The sequence below is a fragment of the Xenopus laevis genome, chromosome 6S (assembly GCF_017654675.1).
Source record: "Xenopus laevis strain J_2021 chromosome 6S, Xenopus_laevis_v10.1, whole genome shotgun sequence".
NCBI classification, from domain to species: domain Eukaryota; kingdom Metazoa; phylum Chordata; class Amphibia; order Anura; family Pipidae; genus Xenopus; species Xenopus laevis.
In genome coordinates, this window is record NC_054382.1 from 118,902,575 (window position 1) to 118,919,473 (window position 16,899).

General features: G+C 39.7%; 1 protein-coding gene across 1 annotated transcript in view; it reads left to right on the forward strand.

The window, feature by feature from the left end:
- zfpm2.S (zinc finger protein, FOG family member 2 S homeolog) overlaps positions 1–16,899 on the forward strand; it is a 266,012-nt gene that overhangs the window by 67,406 nt on the left and 181,707 nt on the right. The window contains exon 3 of the mRNA XM_041567996.1: positions 8,291–8,392. Within this exon, the coding sequence (XP_041423930.1) occupies positions 8,291–8,392 (102 nt within the window). The remainder of the gene's footprint in view (positions 1–8,290; positions 8,393–16,899) is intronic.

The following is a 16,899-nucleotide window of genomic DNA, read 5'->3' on the forward strand; positions in this document are numbered from 1 at the left end:
AAACATTAAATAAACCAAATAGTACAAGCTACTGTTTTATTATTACAGAGAAAAAGGAAATCATTTTTAAAAATAAGGATTCATTTCTTATAATGGAGTCTATGGGAGATGACTTTCTGGATAATGGATTTTCAGATAGCGGATCCCATACTTGTACCAATATTTTTTATTAACCATGTTCACACTTACAGGTGGAAGCTGCATTTTTGCTTCAATAGATGGCAAAGTGTCAATAAGCACCAACAAAAACATTGGCAATAGTGATGGGCGAATTTATTCGAAATAATTCGCCCACGGCAAAGTTGTTTTTTGACGCCGTCAAAGATTCTGATGCGGGTGGCAATTAAACGGACACCCATTGACTTTAATGAACATCAAGGGGTACATTTACTATTGGTCGACTATCGAGGGTTAACTAACCCTCGATATTCGACCAACGAATATCGAAGTCGAAGGATTTACCACAAATACTTTGATCGAACAATTAAATCCTTCGAATCGAACGTTTCGAAGGATTTTAATCCATCAATCGAACGATTTCCCTTCGATCAAAAAAAGCTAGGAAAGCCTATGGGGACCTTCCCCATAGGCAAACATTGATGCTCAGTAGGTTTTAGGTGGCGAAGTAAGAGGTCGAAGTTTTTTTTTAAAGAGACAGTACTTCGACTATCGAATAGTCGAAGGATTTTTAGTTCGAATCGTTCGCTTCGAAGTCGTAGTTGAAGGTCGAAGTAGCCAATTCGATGGTCGAAGTAGCAAAAAAAATACTTTGCAATTCGAAGTATTTTTTTTATTCTAATCCTTCACTCGAACTTAGTAAATGTGCCCCCAAATGTCGATGGCATCAGAATTGTCGCCGGTGTCAATTTTGATGCCCGCAAATTGACGCTGTATCCCTATATTAGGGATGCATGGAGTCCAGGATTCGGTTCGGGCCTTTATCAGTATTATTCGGATTCGGCCGAATCCTTGTACCTGGCCGAATCGGAATCCTAATTTGCAAATGTAAATTAGGGATGGGTAAGGAAATCAGATGACTTTTCGTCACAAAAGAAGAATTTTTCCACTTTTTCCTTTCCTGCCTATGCTAATTAGGATTCGGATTCGGTTTGGTATTCAGGCGAATCTTTCACCAAGGATTCGGGGAGTCGGCCGAATCCCAAATCGTGGATTCGGTGCATCCCGAACCTGTATATAATGTAAATATGCAGTGCAGCAGCTCCATGGGTTGTCCTGTTGTTCACACAATATAGAAATATGTAAGTGTTCGATAGCAGTTCTGCGTTCAGATTTATCACCTTCCCGTGTTCCTCTACAATGAACCTGTCACAGTCAGAACCCCAAGTGCTGCTTTACACAAGCCCATGTCTCTGGCACAGGGTGAAAGGTTAAAAGCAGAGGAGCCATACGTGTGTGTATAAATTCTGTACACAACAATTCATACACCAGCCCTATGATCTAAATCAAGCAAACGCAGTTACAGTTATTTCAGTTCTGGTTCTGCTGCCATGTATTGTACCCACTGACCTACAAAAATTTGCATGAACTTCATATTGGATGCAAGTAGGCCAGGCAGAGCCGTATTCTGTCTGGGGAATATAAATATAATTCATCTTCTGCATTCCTGATCCTGCAGAACCCAGACTGATGCCACAAATATATGTGATTAAAAAAGACTTTTGTTCTCTCTAGTGGTGATTCTTACACTTCCCTTGCTAAATTATTAATGTTTTGACATTTTCTGTCAAGTGCCTATTTTTCTCCTAAGGCCAGGCTAGGTAATAAGGAAAAGAAAAAGGATCTTGTTTCTGCCGCTCCCCTTAGAGTCTAGAGGGAAAATCTGATATTGTAAAAGAGAAGTAAACACAAAATGAAAATAATCGCACAAGAAATGTAAAAGAATGTATACAATGCTGAGACAAAAGGCAAATATTATGCACAATTAGTAATGGGCGAATTTATTCGGCAGGCGCGAATTTGCGGCGAATTCCATCGATTTGCGAAACCGCAGTGAAAATTCGCTGGCGTCAAAAACGAGACGCCGGTGCCGTTTCGCTAATTTTTCGCCGTTTCGAAATTTGCGAATTCGCCCATCACTATGCACAATAAATTAAACTTCAGTTGAATCAGAATTTTGGAGAGTTTCACGGTTACAATTCATACCAATAGAAATAAGTAGGGGACCTGTTATCCAGAATGATCAGAACCTGGGGCTTTCTGGATAACTGATCTTTCCTTAATTTGGATCTTCATACCTTAAGTCTACTAGAAAATCATGTAAACATTAAATAAACCCAATAGGCTGGTTTTGCTTCCAATAAGGATTAATTATATCTTAGTTGGGCTCAAGTACAAACTACTGTTTTATTATTACAGGGAAATCATTTGGATTATTTGGATAAAACGGAGTCTATGGGAGACGACCTTTCTGTAATTCACGGATAACGGGTTTCCAGATAACGGATCCCATACCTGTATTTGTTTTATTTAGTAAAGATAATGAGGATGCACACGACAATTACATTTTCAAATAAGGATTCCTCAACAAATGATTCAGCTGGATCAAACCCTGAACCTAATTGACCTGTTAAAATATGAGTGCGGTTGACTAATAATTATGAGACGCAAATGGGACTTTGTTTCTTTAACATTTCATTATAAAGAAATAAGAAACTTGAAAATTTCTCTAAATTAATTTGGCTTGTGATAAATGTGATGGAGGAGTCCATGACTCCATTAACTTCTAAGAACTTCTAAGAGTTCTAAGAATTCTTAAAGATCTTCTTGTTTGGCGAAGTCACCAAATGATCGGAACTTATCCCCATGAACCCACCTTAAACCCCACACTGCCCACTATTTGGCCTAACAATTGGATCACCATGACGGCATATAAAACAATGCGGTTTTTGCCCCTACAAGATTTTTAAATCTGCCAGATCAATATCTGGACAATTTTTGGGCAGATGTTGGCCGGCAGGTCCATCAAAGAGCCCCATACAAGGGGCAATACTTTGTATGGCCACCTTAAGTGGAGTGGGAAAGGAAAGCTTTCCATACATACAAATGATAATGTTTCCATTTATTTAAATATATCGAAACATTTTTAGCAATCCAAACATTTTTCTTAAAACAAAGTTCCAAAAACATTTGATAAATGGGCAAAAATTGTGATAATCATAATTGTCTTTAAATCCTTTGAATGCAAGGTTGATATTTAAGGGTGAATTAATTTGGTGCACCTTGAAAAATAAATATTTTAAAATCTGAATTTGTAATATTCTTAAACTGTAATCCAACTAAGGTTATTTTTGAAGTATTTCTTTAAAATGTTTAGGACAGTCAAGATTTTTAGGACAGTCAAGATTTTTAAGACAGTCAAGGTTTGCAGCCTCATTGAAAATGAATAGAACTTTTTAATCAAATAAAAATAAAGATTGGGATTGTTGTGTTTGTGGAGTTTGGTTCAGCCGCAAAAAATTTTCACAGTCTCTAAAATGCTCTAAAATTCTCCTAATTTTGCATTGTTAAAAATTTGAGAAAAGAGTAAAAAGAGTAAGATATTTTTTATTTGGCCTCTGGTAAGGATTTCAGAGGCCATTCTTGTGTATTAGCTAGGGCAGATGCATAGAGTTGCAAAGACAAAAGGCAACTGTAACAAAGGATTTAAAATAGGCAAAGATTTCAGATTTTGAATATTTAGGGTTTATTTACTAAAACTTGTCCTTTTCTCTTTATTAAACAAAACGAATTGGACCAAACTCCCAATCCCGAATCCCCTTAATTTACGAATAATTATTCTTGGAAAAATCGATTTTACAAAAAGTTGCAACAAAATCATGTGACAATTCCCTTGTAAGACTTTTTCGATTTTATGCTTGAATCGTGCAACTACTTTAAATTGTTGCACGACAAAGTGGGATTTGTCGAGTTTTCAAAACAAAAAAAAACACACGAAAATCACAAAAAACATCTTAAAATTGTTAAAAGGACCTCTGCCCTTTTACATGAAGTTGACAGGTTTTAGCTGGAGTATTTTCAGATTCAGATTTTTGCTGCTTTGGTGCAAAATAAATGTCTAAAAATTAAAATTATTTGCTCTAAAAAAATAGATTTTTTTTCAATAAAAAGACTCGACCAGAGAAACTCGACTTTTAATAAATAGACCCCTTAAAGTTCAGGTCAGGCAGGAACCTTTAATATTTGTTCATCTTAGTACATTTCTTTGACAAGGGACAAGAGAGGAATTTAGCTATAGTTTTTCATTAACGCCAGCACTTCACTTGTATTAAAGTATTCCGCAGAAAATCGCTGTAATTTAATGTAAGAATTAAAATGCTCTGAAGAAGTACATTGGGTTTTAATGTCCCTGAACAGCAGCAGAACCATTCCTGCTTAAGATGTTATTGCTGGGAACAGGTTCACATTGATCGTGGCTGGTGATAAGATATAAGCCTATAAACTTGCCAGGCTGTTTTTTTTTTTCTATTTTATGACCTTATCTTTAATAAATGTCTCTGTGAAAGTAAATGTAAGAAGTACCTGAAAATCACATTTGACATCCTCACATGGGTATTAAGCTGGGTTATAAAAGTAGCAAGCGTCCCTGTCTTCCACTCAGGAAATGCCTTCATACATTTGTATTATGATTATAGTAGTCGTTGGTCTTGTTACCTCTTCCATAAGCAGAAAAGGCTATTGCTGATCACTTGATTAAGGGTAATAATGGCGCTTGTGGTTTTCTGGAGCCTAAAAGTAAAAACCTGTGGTCAAAAATGAAATACTGGCTCCAATCACTATGGGATTCACTGGGTACAAAAAAATCACCTGTGACCTGAATGTTCATAAATTCTACATTACTATTTGCTTATTTATGGAACAAGTGCTATTATCCCAGTTTTTGTATTATTGTAAGGGGCACTCACCCTGGTGGTCCAACGGGCCGGTGGGGACGCCCGCCGAGTGGTGCTTCCTCCTTGGCTGTTTGCAATACTCTGCCTTAGGGTGCGCGCCGCGCGCACTTTCGGGTTTTCTGTGCGAACAGACGCTGCTGTGATTACGTCATCTCACAATGGCGTAAATTCAAAAGGTATTTAAGGGTATTAAGGGTTAAGGGTATTGTGATTATTGCCTGTTGTTTGGTTCTACTTGGTAGTTTCCTGGGTGTGTTCCTTGTATATTCCTGATAATCTGATTCCTGTGTTTGACTCCTGCCTGCCTGACTACTCTGACTACTATCCTGACCCTTGCCTGTTATCCGACTATTCTGACACGTGCCTTTCTGACCATTCTGATTGATCCACCGGTTTTGACCCTTGCCTGTCCGACTTTGATTGAACTCAGCCTGAACCGACCTCTGCCTGTCTGACCATGCTTTTGCCTACCCCTTGAACCATGACCTTCTGCCCAAAGACTTTGCTATACGATCGTGCCCCTCTGCTCGTCCAGAACCCTGGTTTGGCTCCTCTCTTTATAAGACCTGGCGGCATCCAATTAGCCAAGGGCTAAACAAGAGCCAAGACCAGGGAACCTAGCATTGGACCAGGGAACCTAGCATTGGTTCTGGATTCTGGGTGCTGTTCGTGACAATTATGCTTCACGTTTTTCCATTTTTGTTTATTGTATCACTCACCTAGTAAAAAAACTCCCCTGACTCCTGGTGTACCAGCTTCTAATTTCATGGTTGATAGCTGCCATCTTTGCTTGCCTCACTCAGTGTGCACTCTGAAAGACAGTCTGGTTTTGGTTTCCAATGGGAATGGATGTGACACAGCCCAAGATGGCAGCCGCCAACCACACTGAAAAGTTGTGCAGCTAGAGACTTTCCTGGTTGCAAGAACAGTCTCCCCTGAGATGTCACCCTATACTCAAAGGCATCCTGGTGCATCTTGCTCCACCCATTGCCCCTAACTATGCCTTAATCTGTCCAGCCATGGCCCTGATCCCCCCAGATATGCCCTCCCAATCCTGATTCCTGCTGTGGTTGCTTCTGAGAATTTGCGGTGTGACTTCTACTGTAGGAGTAAGCAAAGGGGTTTGGAGAAAATATTTGATATCGAGTGATTGGACTATTAATGCAGTTGAGCTTTTGCTTGACTCCAGAAAATGCTGAGCAAGTTAACATCCAGTTACTGGAGACCAACTTTTTTGACTCAAGCTCCGTGGATTCTGAACTCACGAAGAGTCAGAACCCTGAACAAAAAAATCACATAGTTTTTATAGACTTGTAAAAAGAGAGCTACCAGTGGAAGATCATAGATCATACTCCACAGCACAGAAAGGCTTTAGAGGAAGTGGCTTCTGTCCACGAAACACATCAAGCATTGTTTGTTGTGTGCTCCATTCATGCTTTTTAATATTTTCTAAATTGACCAATGCGATTGAGGATTTTCTTGCTGGAATGTACACGATTCGGGAGCGGATTCACGTAGTAGCACATCAGTGTCTCCTTCAAGGGTCAGTGCTCCCTGCTCTTGTGCTCGTTAATCCACAGTACAGAAAAACATGGAACTGCTCATACAGCCAAACAGGTGGATCTACCTTCAAGTCCAGGTTACAAGTGACCAAGGCTATCTTGAGAACAGAATCCATCAAAGTCAGGGGGCTTACGGGGGAATTGGCATACACAAAATTGTATTCTCTCCCAGCATCATTTGAATGGACCGCAACAATTCTGTCTTGGGTCCCCCAATCTTAGGGAAACTTGGACCTCAGGATGTAGCCTATGACCCCATTAACTTCCCATTTACAGTACCTGTTAAAAATATATCTAGAAAAACAGATGCAGTATATCCTGTTAAAAAAAGGATTATAATATACTGTTCTGTACTGTATATATTCTGCATCCGTGCAAAAACACAGCAGCTTTCCTCTTTCAGTATAAATACATAAACATATATGTAATCTATATGCTTGTATAATAATCCAGGTATAATATAGAAGAGCAGATAAGAAATGCCACTGCTGCTACGCTCATTCTGGTGCTTTATGGGAATCTGGGAGAGATGCTATCGACACACTTGAAAAAGTACCTGCAGAGAGTTCTGAATAAGTATTACAAATCTGCAGGAAAAAAAAATGCCTTTTTAATGTTTCCTACTGTTATGCCTTCATTGTTCAAAAATAGGAACTAACAGCTGTAAAATTATAAGGACTTTTTTTTTTTTTTTGTATATTCGCTAATGGTTTAATAAGAAAGATTTGGTGGCAGCAGAACTGGGGGGAAGAGGCTTAATCCTGTAAAATAATTTGCTCCATGCGGGCTATTAAATATGATTTATATAATAAATACAGATATATAAAACCCACTTCTCACATTCTCCTGGAATCAACAGCCACCCACCCACCAATCATAACACACACTCCACCTAAGCACATACCCACCAAGACACCTACAGTGTTCTTTCTTTACCGAGCAATAAATGGAATGCAGTGAATCTCCTAGGCAATCGATTCTGTATTTTAGTTCAATTTACGACAAAGTAAAAAACTGTGATGGATCATAATCTAGGCCAGTTATAGTGAGATTTGGTTGGTCTATTTGATCACTTAGAGACTTAAGGTGGCCATACATGGAGAGATCCGCTCGTTTGGCGATGTCGCCAAATGAGCGGATCTCCCTCCGATATGCCCACCTTGAGGTGGGCAATATCGGGCTGATCCGATATTGGGCCCTAGGGCCCAATGATCGGATCCTAACGATGCCTAACGGGCGGTCGGATCTCGGGACCACATCAATGAATAAATGCGGCCGCGATCCGACTGGATATTTTGTCCCATCCGATCGAGATCTGGCCGACTTTCGGCCAGATCTCGATCGGTGAAGCCCGTCGGGGGGCCCCATACACGGGCCAATAAGCTGCCGACACGGTCTGTGAGCAACATGTTGCTCTTCAACCCCTTGGATGTTGCTCCCAGTGGCCTTAAATGCTTATTTTTTTAATTCCTGGCTTAAAGACAAGCTTTTGTTGCATAAAAACCGTGTAAACTGCCAAACAGAGCATTCTGTAGACTGCCAGACCACATAGGGGCTATCAAATAGGTAATCACAGCCCATATTTGGCACCCTCAGGGACCCCTGCTTTAGAGTAAGATTTGGGAAGAAGGTCTATATTATCTTCTAAATTGACCTGACTGTAGATAGAAGTTCAGTTAGTGTGAGAGTTGGGATGAAAGCTTATTTGCTGCCACTGCCATGTCATATTGCACCATTGTGATTTAAATGCATGAAAGCTTATTCAGTCTGTAGGTTGGCATGACATCCTTTTAACATCAACTCTTTTTATTCTTCTAGGGGATGAAGAGGGTAGCCATGGTACAAATGAGTCAAACAGGGAAGTGCAAATCGAAAAAAAGAGTCAGTCCAGAACAGAATCAGAAGGCTGGGATGGACCAGGTAAGCGAGTTTGAAGAATTAATAGAGTATACTAATTAACTTATGGATGTTATGTACAAATCCTTGCTACGGCGTAACACGAGTAAATATCTTCCACTATTCAGTTCATTCTGCATTCTGCAAAGCACCTACAAGAGCTGATGGTCCTATATAAATAAGTAAAATTCTTGATGACGTTTTTCTCTACAAGTTAATTAGGTTTTATATTGTAGGGCTGTGTTTCTGTTGGGAGTTTATCATGTCATGTTGTTTGGCCTTCCATTAATGTTAATGACCTGCACTCTTAAATAGAAAACAGTCGCCCTATTATAGATGGTAGCTGTGTAAGATAGTTTGTTGCCATTGACCTCTGGTGCCATCTTGCCATCAATATATCTATATGGTTCAAAACTCCCAAGTTGATAAAAACTCCCATGACCGGACATGTTCTATTGACGTCTCCTATCAGTATGGGTGGTAGGTCAATGGCTGATCTGCAAATAGAAGGGGCCATGCGGCCCACCCTCTTGTTTTGGGTTTGGTGATCATTGTGTGAAGGGAAAGCAAAAAATAAACACATATATAAAATCATTTCTTAAAGAATAATCTTAGGGAATAGTTAATTTGTAAGCAGTATCAAATAGAAATATAGGGACTGCTGTGTTGGGCTGTGTTGGGGTTCTGGATGAATAGAAATTGTAGCCCTCAATCATTTATTCAAAATGGCAAGCAGCCAATGCCAAAGTGGACCTAAATGTACAAGCAGCTTATGGAAACACCTCATTGCAGTGTTATTTATTGGAAACGTCCTGATCTATATGACTGCTGTGGGTTTGAAAATAACAGTTATCTGAATGCTAATTAATTTTGACACTACAGCACAGTGGGTGATACAAAGCTGTGCTCACCATATTTGCTCTCTTGATTTTCTTACATGATGTTGGAAATAAAATGTTTTTTGGTTTTGCCAGCTCCATAATTCTTGTCTGTTTCATTTTGGCTACCTTTGCTCTGCAGGCCGTATTTCTTCCTGTAGCTCTTCAGTTCTTTAAGTTCTATTTACGGGAAACAACCAATTTGAAGGGCCTTAGGTTGGGCAACATTGATTTTTGATGCTACTATACCCGTCTGCCCTACAGTACCTGTTATCTTCCTAGGAACAATGTTTTCCCACTATCATCCATCTCAATGTAGTGCTTACCAGCACTACAGGATTTGCAGTTCTATATCCTTTAAATAAGATCGTTGAACCCAGTATCATCTTGAATGGTCATCATTTTGACCCCCATAATACAAACGGTAAACTGTACATCTAGCCTGAGGTCTTGACAATGAAAATTGTGATCCCTACTCTAACTGCATATGGTTTGGCCAGCTTCCTAGCCAAGTACATGGGGTTAATCAACCAACCAGATTTTCTTTTGTGAGCAATCAGCTCAATGTGAGTTGAGGCCATCAGTTAATATTTGTGTCATTGCCTCTATTCTACCACTGTTGCAGTTTATCTCCCCTTCATCGCCATCATGCTGCTCAGTCTAATCTCTATTTGACGATTCCTTCATTACTTGTCTTTCTCAGCTGGGTTGTTGACTTTTTTTTTTGGATTGGAAATAAACTTCACAAGCATGAGATCTATTATCCAGAAAGTTTAATTTTACAGATAAGGGGTCTTTCCATTAATGGGAAAAAACGTGTAAAGGAATTAGCCTTTTTATGGTTTTCCTGCGTCTTACTCTTTGACCCAAGTCATGAATATGCATTTTCTAAAGCAGAATTGAAAACGATGGCTCTGAGATAGAATAGATCATTACATGAATTCTATGGTCTGCAAAGGTGAACCACATGACAATTCATTGATAAAAATGCACAAAAACCCTGTTTAGTGTTTACAATAACCCGGGAAAATGCATCACAGCACAGAAACCAGGACTCTCGTTACCATATTATATTCCACCTTGGAAGAGGATTTCATGTTTTAATTGTACTCTATCTGTGTTTGTATGAAAGGTTAGACTGCAGGTTATTAGCATGTATCTGTACATCTCTCACTTAGTTGTTATCAGGTCTCACAATTCTGTTGACACTTACAGGAAATTAGAACCTAAATATAAATGGCAGCACATTTACCTTGCTTCCTGAGTTAGTGCTAGGGCACCGCACAGCTTCCTTAATGGAATCATTTGTATTTGTTTCCTGAGCTGGAGGAGCCACGTGCTTTAAGGTAGTCCCATGGCCATACGATCTGTGTCCATGTGTCCCTGGCATCCTGGCTAGCAGTCCGACAAGATAACACTTCTGGCCAAAGTCCATACTATACAGATTCTAGAATAATAAGCTTTACAAGATACAATTTTGCCTGAACAGAAATGGTTGCTCTTTACATCCTACCTTCACACCTAGAGGCCTACTTTGTTTTTTAAATGTTGCTACTAACTGTATTATTAGATGTAAACCATTTTGGAAGAATCAAGAAATCATGGGAACAATGATTTTTTTCCATAAAGAGAACAGACAAAGCACTGATTTATTTCAAGGTCTGTTTGTACATCACTATGATGTCTTTTTGGCACTTGATGTAAAATGGAATTAAAAGTCCAAATAGCCCTTGGCTAGAGTCGTGTGGTGAGTCAGGTTACAACAGTGCAATACAGCGTTGAGTAGGCAGCAAGTAGTTAAACAGTGGTGCTGGTAGGTGCTATATATTGAGTTGGGTCTGGTAGAGCATTTGGAAATTAGCTTCTCCACCTCCCACCCTTGGATGGCACTACTACCATGATGTCTTGTGTTTCAGGGTTGCTGGAAGGCAATGTAAAGTTGGTCAGACCAAAGCAGATAAAAATGTGGGTTGGTGAGTCTTGGTCAGGTGCAGGTATTCCTGCATTTGCAGGAATTTCAGTTGAGTACATCTGAAAGGGAATCCACTACTGCATTACTCTGTCTGGAGGCCTCCAGTTGTCTGTTATGTGCCTGGAACTGCCATGAGTCTCCATAGAGGACCTCCAGATTATACCCATTATACCACCTGAAGGGGCTCTGTTCTTCCATATCTGAAATAATGCCAGACAAGGAGTTTAAAACACAAAACCACAAATCTGGAAAGCCTATCTTTTGTCAGTGCCTTTGTATTACATCCTAGCACAAACTAAAGCATTGTGCATTGTGTCTTGCTCATAACTCCCATTAATTACCAGCATCCTGCTATTTTTATTTTCTGATTAGTGAGAGTGGTTGATAGAACGTCTCCACAAATGCCATTTGATGTTAATTAACAAAAAAAAAGTGGAACATAGTTAACGGAAGATCCAGGCTGACAGTAAGAGGAATATTGTAAAAGAGCAGAGGAAGTTATAGAAGGGCTGACAGTGAATCAGTGTTATCTCTACCATCAGATAATGCAGTTATCATTAATTTTCACATTTGCATTTCAATCTTTTGAAGGAAATGACTCTTGCTGGAAGAAGATAAGAGCTCTGTACCACTATAATGAACCATCATTTCATCACTGCGCTTTGTATCTGTATGAAAATGAAGCTGGGGAGGGTGGTCATAGAAAAAAAAACATATAACAAAGTGTCAGAAATTACTACAGACTTCCGAGCCCTTTATAAAACAAGAGGCAGTCTAAATAAATCTTCTGTTGTGAAGTGGATATCAGATTAATAGAATAAAGCTTCAAGTCTCAGTCAGGGGAGCAGAAAACAGAGGAAGAAGGAAGTTCTTTGAGCCGGAGTCATTGGATTACCATGACCACTTTTTATGGCTCAGGCGGACAGCAGGTTAACAGAATAAACCCTTTTCATACCAGGAGCTCAGATGGAAATCAATTTTCATATCTTAAAGTACGAGTTCATTTTTTTTTTCATCGCCAGAGGTATCAGCTGTATGGTGCAATGCAAAGGGGACATGCACACTGCAATGTAAATCCTTCTAGCAGCATAAATGGCCTATTGTGGTCATGGAGAAAAGAGTTGCATCAAAAAACATTATCAATAAAAAAATTTTTTACTTGGGGTGACTTTCAACTGTTGATGAAATTCCAGTGTTAGTGACCTGAAATTTAATTTATGTTCCTCTAAGAAAGAAGGGGCATGAGTTTAGCATCTAACCTACAAGTAGTTGAAATAAGCTTTGCAAGCCTTTTGTAAGATGAACACTATCTGTAGATGTCAGATGAATACTATCTGTATGTCAGGGAGGTAGTCAGGATCAAGGAGGAAGCCCTCTTGAGGGAGCAAGGTTGCGGTATCCAAAGGGTAAGCAAGCGGATGGTCAGAGTCCAGGCAAGAGTTCAATGGCAGGCAGATCAGGTTCAAATAACAAGAGTTCAGGCAGAGGGTCAAAACCAAGGCAGGAGCAAGAAAGAAGCTGGGAGCAGGAATCAGGAAACAGGAGCAGGAATCAAGGCTGGAGCAGGGATCAGTAAACACAAACAGGAACCCAGGATCAATGGCATCAAATCCTATTTTTGGGCACCCTTTTATAGTTGAATTTGGCGCCATAGTGACTTCATTGGCGTCCTTACGTGGCATCCTCATTGGCGTGTATACGCATGCGTCGGCATTGCGACGCTGGCGTCCCAGCGCCCACGTGCCGACTGGGCACCGCCATTTTGGATTCTTCGCCGCCGGGAGTAGATGCGTCTCTTCGCCCTCCTGGCGGCCTTGACACTGAAGATGTAACATGAACACTATTTTGTCAGTATCAAGCAGCCAGCCAAAACAATCTTGCCATAAAGTTAGAAGTGACATCCTACGGGTTCATCTTTGGATCTTCCATCTTAGAACACTATGCAGCTGGTCTGAAATAATAAAGGCAACTATAAAAGATATGGGGATATATATATATATGTATATTTTCATTGGTTGCATTGACCTAAATGGGGGTTATAACTGTCATGACTTTTCGAATCAGACAGAAGTTACAGGATCTCCAAACCCCACCTTTGGATGGCATATTGTGCATGGGTCAATGTGATTGGTATTAGAATACTGAACCAAGTAAGTTAAATGAATCACGTGTCACCGCATTGAGAAAGAGGCTCAGGTGCACCACCCTAAGCCCTTAGCAAGGGGAGGGGATAAACCGAAAAACTTGTGGAGCAGGCACTCAAAATAAAGACATTCTTCCACCAGGCAGATAAAATCAAGTTGAAAAAGTTCATGTCCATAGACTTTTCGTGTTACAAACACTTAGGGGCCGATTCACTAAGCTCGAGTGAAGGATTCGAATGAAAAAAATTCGAATTTCGAAGTATTTTTTTGGTACTTCGACCATCGAATTGATTAAATTCGTTCGAATACGAACGAAATCGAACGAAAAATCATTCGACTATTCGACCATTCGATAGTCGAAGTACTTTCCCTTTAAAAAAAACTTCGACCCCCCTACTTCGGCTGGTAAAACCTACCGAAGTCAATGTTAGCCTATGGGGAAGGTCCCCATAGGTTTGCTAACCTTTTTTTGATCGAAGGATTTTCCTTCGATTGTTGGATTAAAATCCTTCGAATCGTTCGATTCAAAGGATTTAATCGTTCGATCGAATGAAAAATCCTTCGATCGATCGAACGAACGTTTAGCGCTAAATCCTTCGACTTCGATATTCGAAGTCGAAGGATTTCAATTCGAGGGTCGAATTTCGAAGTATTTTTAACTTCGAAATTCGACCCTTAATGAATCTGCCCCTTACAGTAGTTATAGGCCGAAGGAACAATATCATGTTAACAAAAATGGTGAACATGTTTAATCTGTATTAGATAATGCTAAATAGTCTTCCACCAGTGATGATCTCCTTATTGCACATTGATGCATTTTCTGGGCAAAAGCTTTAGGTGTATTTGGCACTGGGTGCTTTCCCATATTTATCAATGAGACATAAATTGCAGTGATCCTTATCATTTTGATTGATGCTACAAATGACTCATTTGCCACTGCCCTTGAAGTAATACTGAAAACTTCCTCTAATTAATAGGAATATGTCATTATTACAAGTAATAAGTATTCTTTATTTACAAGACTGCTCCACAGTTGACCCAAGCCCAGCAGTAATTAACTCTTCAGACTAGGATTAAGTTACCTAAGGGTAGAACGCAGTTTCTCATAATTGGCTAAGGGGCAGCATGAACCTTCATTAGCTTGAGGTATTATTAATGTTTGTAATACGGAATACGGAATATGGAGAATCACACCTGAAAGTGGTTAGAACCTTGGCTGGGGGCAGCTTTGTTTCATTATGAGTGATAGTTCTCATATTATAGGACATGGCAGTATCACTTTAAGGGCACTGTTGGTACTGTAGAAATAAATTCCTTTTAATATCTCTTAGGCCATGATAGGCCAGTCAGGTGTGATGAGCAGGACAGAGCAGCAGGTAGGAAGGGGGAAAATGTAGCTGGACATTAAGGGGGTTATTTATCAAAATCCGAATTAATCTGAATTTTTAATCATAAAAAGTTTGACCAAACTAGAATCCAGAATTTTATCCTATTTATTGTTTTTAAAAAAAAATCACAATTTAATTGGATCAGGGAAAAAACTCAACAAAATCATTCAAACACTCGAATTGTACATTTGTTTCTGATTTATTTCCAGAATCGCTCAATTTTTCAGGCTTTTTCCTGAAAAGCCTGAATTTTTCAGATGTTTGCCCAAAACATTTGGATTTCCGGGCTAATTCCAGCGCAGACCACAGAAACAAATAGGATAGGGACCTCTCCCATTGACTTATATACAACCTCGGCAGGTATGAGATGGCGGATTTTCGCATTCCGACTTTTAGATTTTTTTTTTGGATTTATATACTAAAAAATAACTCACATTTTTTGAGTTTTTGGCATTCAGATTTTAATAAATAATCCCCTAAATGTTGCCAGTCACATTTTTTCTTTTTTTTGCTGTAATCAACCTCAACCTTCATTTATTCTGTTTCTCTTTTGCTTTTGGACAGTACCAGGCTGAATTGATGTGGCAATAGGGTTATAAGCCAGTGTTTGAATTTGAATGGTAATATTTTTCTTAACGTTTCTTAGCCTCAAACTCTGGTGACAAGTTAAACAGCTAAGAAGGCTGAAAAGGGGAAAGAGGTTGAATGGATTTTGGTGACTTATTGAATGGCAATACCCAAGACACCTGGACATTATGAATAATGATTTCCACTTGCGCTGACCTACAGAAGGTCATAGCAGATCCACAGGTCGCATCATCTGAATAGATCATTAAGGAGAATGGACACTACCTTCTACTTATAGTACATAGAGTTCAGTACATTGATTTCTTGACAACATACTTCTTTAGAGAAATATGAAAATATCCAAAGAGTATGAAATGACCATACAGAGTTCTCAACAGAGAATAATGCTACTTTAATCTAAAGGAGATCTATAGCTAATGTGCACGTTGCTTTTACAGTAAACTGTATTATAAATCATCAGATATTAAAGCTACTGTTGACTGTGATGAACCTTAACAGTTCAGTTGTCTACCACTACTGACTGAGTAGTAACTATTGAGGATAATGACAAAGTGTAAAGGTGGCCATATACGGGCCGATAAAAGCTTATTGGCCCGTGTATGGGGCCCCCCCGACGGGCTTCCCCGATCGAGATCTGGCTGAAAGTCGGCCAGATCTCGATCGAATGGGACTAAAAATTCAGTCGGATCGCGGCCGCATCTGTTCGTTGATGCAGTCCCGCAATCTGACCGCCCTTTCCCATTCGTTAGGATCCGATCGCTGGGCCCTAGAGCCCATGATCGGATCAGCCCAATATTGCCCACCATATCGGAGAGAGATCCGCTCGTTTGGCGACATCGCCAAACGAACGGATCTCTCCGTGTATGGTCACCTTAAGTCATTAGGGACAATGGGGGAGCAGACCCCGTGGATGGGGGGTGGCTAAGTCAAGATGGTGCCTGGTAGGGACCCAAGAAGGCTTTTTAGACACGACTTGGGGTCAATGTCTACATCATGTTCTGTGCTTGTACTGCCCTAAATGCTTCTTATTAAACATATTTCTAGTTCACGTGGAATGACACTGGCTGGCAAGGTGGGATGTTTCATGGACTAAATGAGATGTGGATACCCATAGGTTTAAATCAATGAAAAAACTTTATTACCAAGTAATCATTAAAAACATAAACAGGTATCACTCTAGAGACCTTTAACTAAACCATGCTGTGTCTAGTCAGCTGACGCGTTTCATGCCTCACTTTGGCACTTCACCTCTGATGAAGTGCCAAAGTGAGGCATGAAACGCGTCAAGTTACATGCCCTTTAACATTTCATTAAAAATAATGGCTAAATATTTCTTACAAATGTAAAAATTACCAAGATATAGCCATAATAGGCCAAATGGGTGAGTAGGAAAACCTACGGACACCTGGGCTCAAGTGAAGTTTTCCTGGTTTACTGGTGGGCCAGTTCAGCACTGGACTAAAGGACGCATTTGCATTCATATATGTTCTTCGTGAGCAGTTTGTCAGTAAGTTTCTGAATAGTGTCAATATGTGTTCTGTTTTGTATCCATTTCAATGCT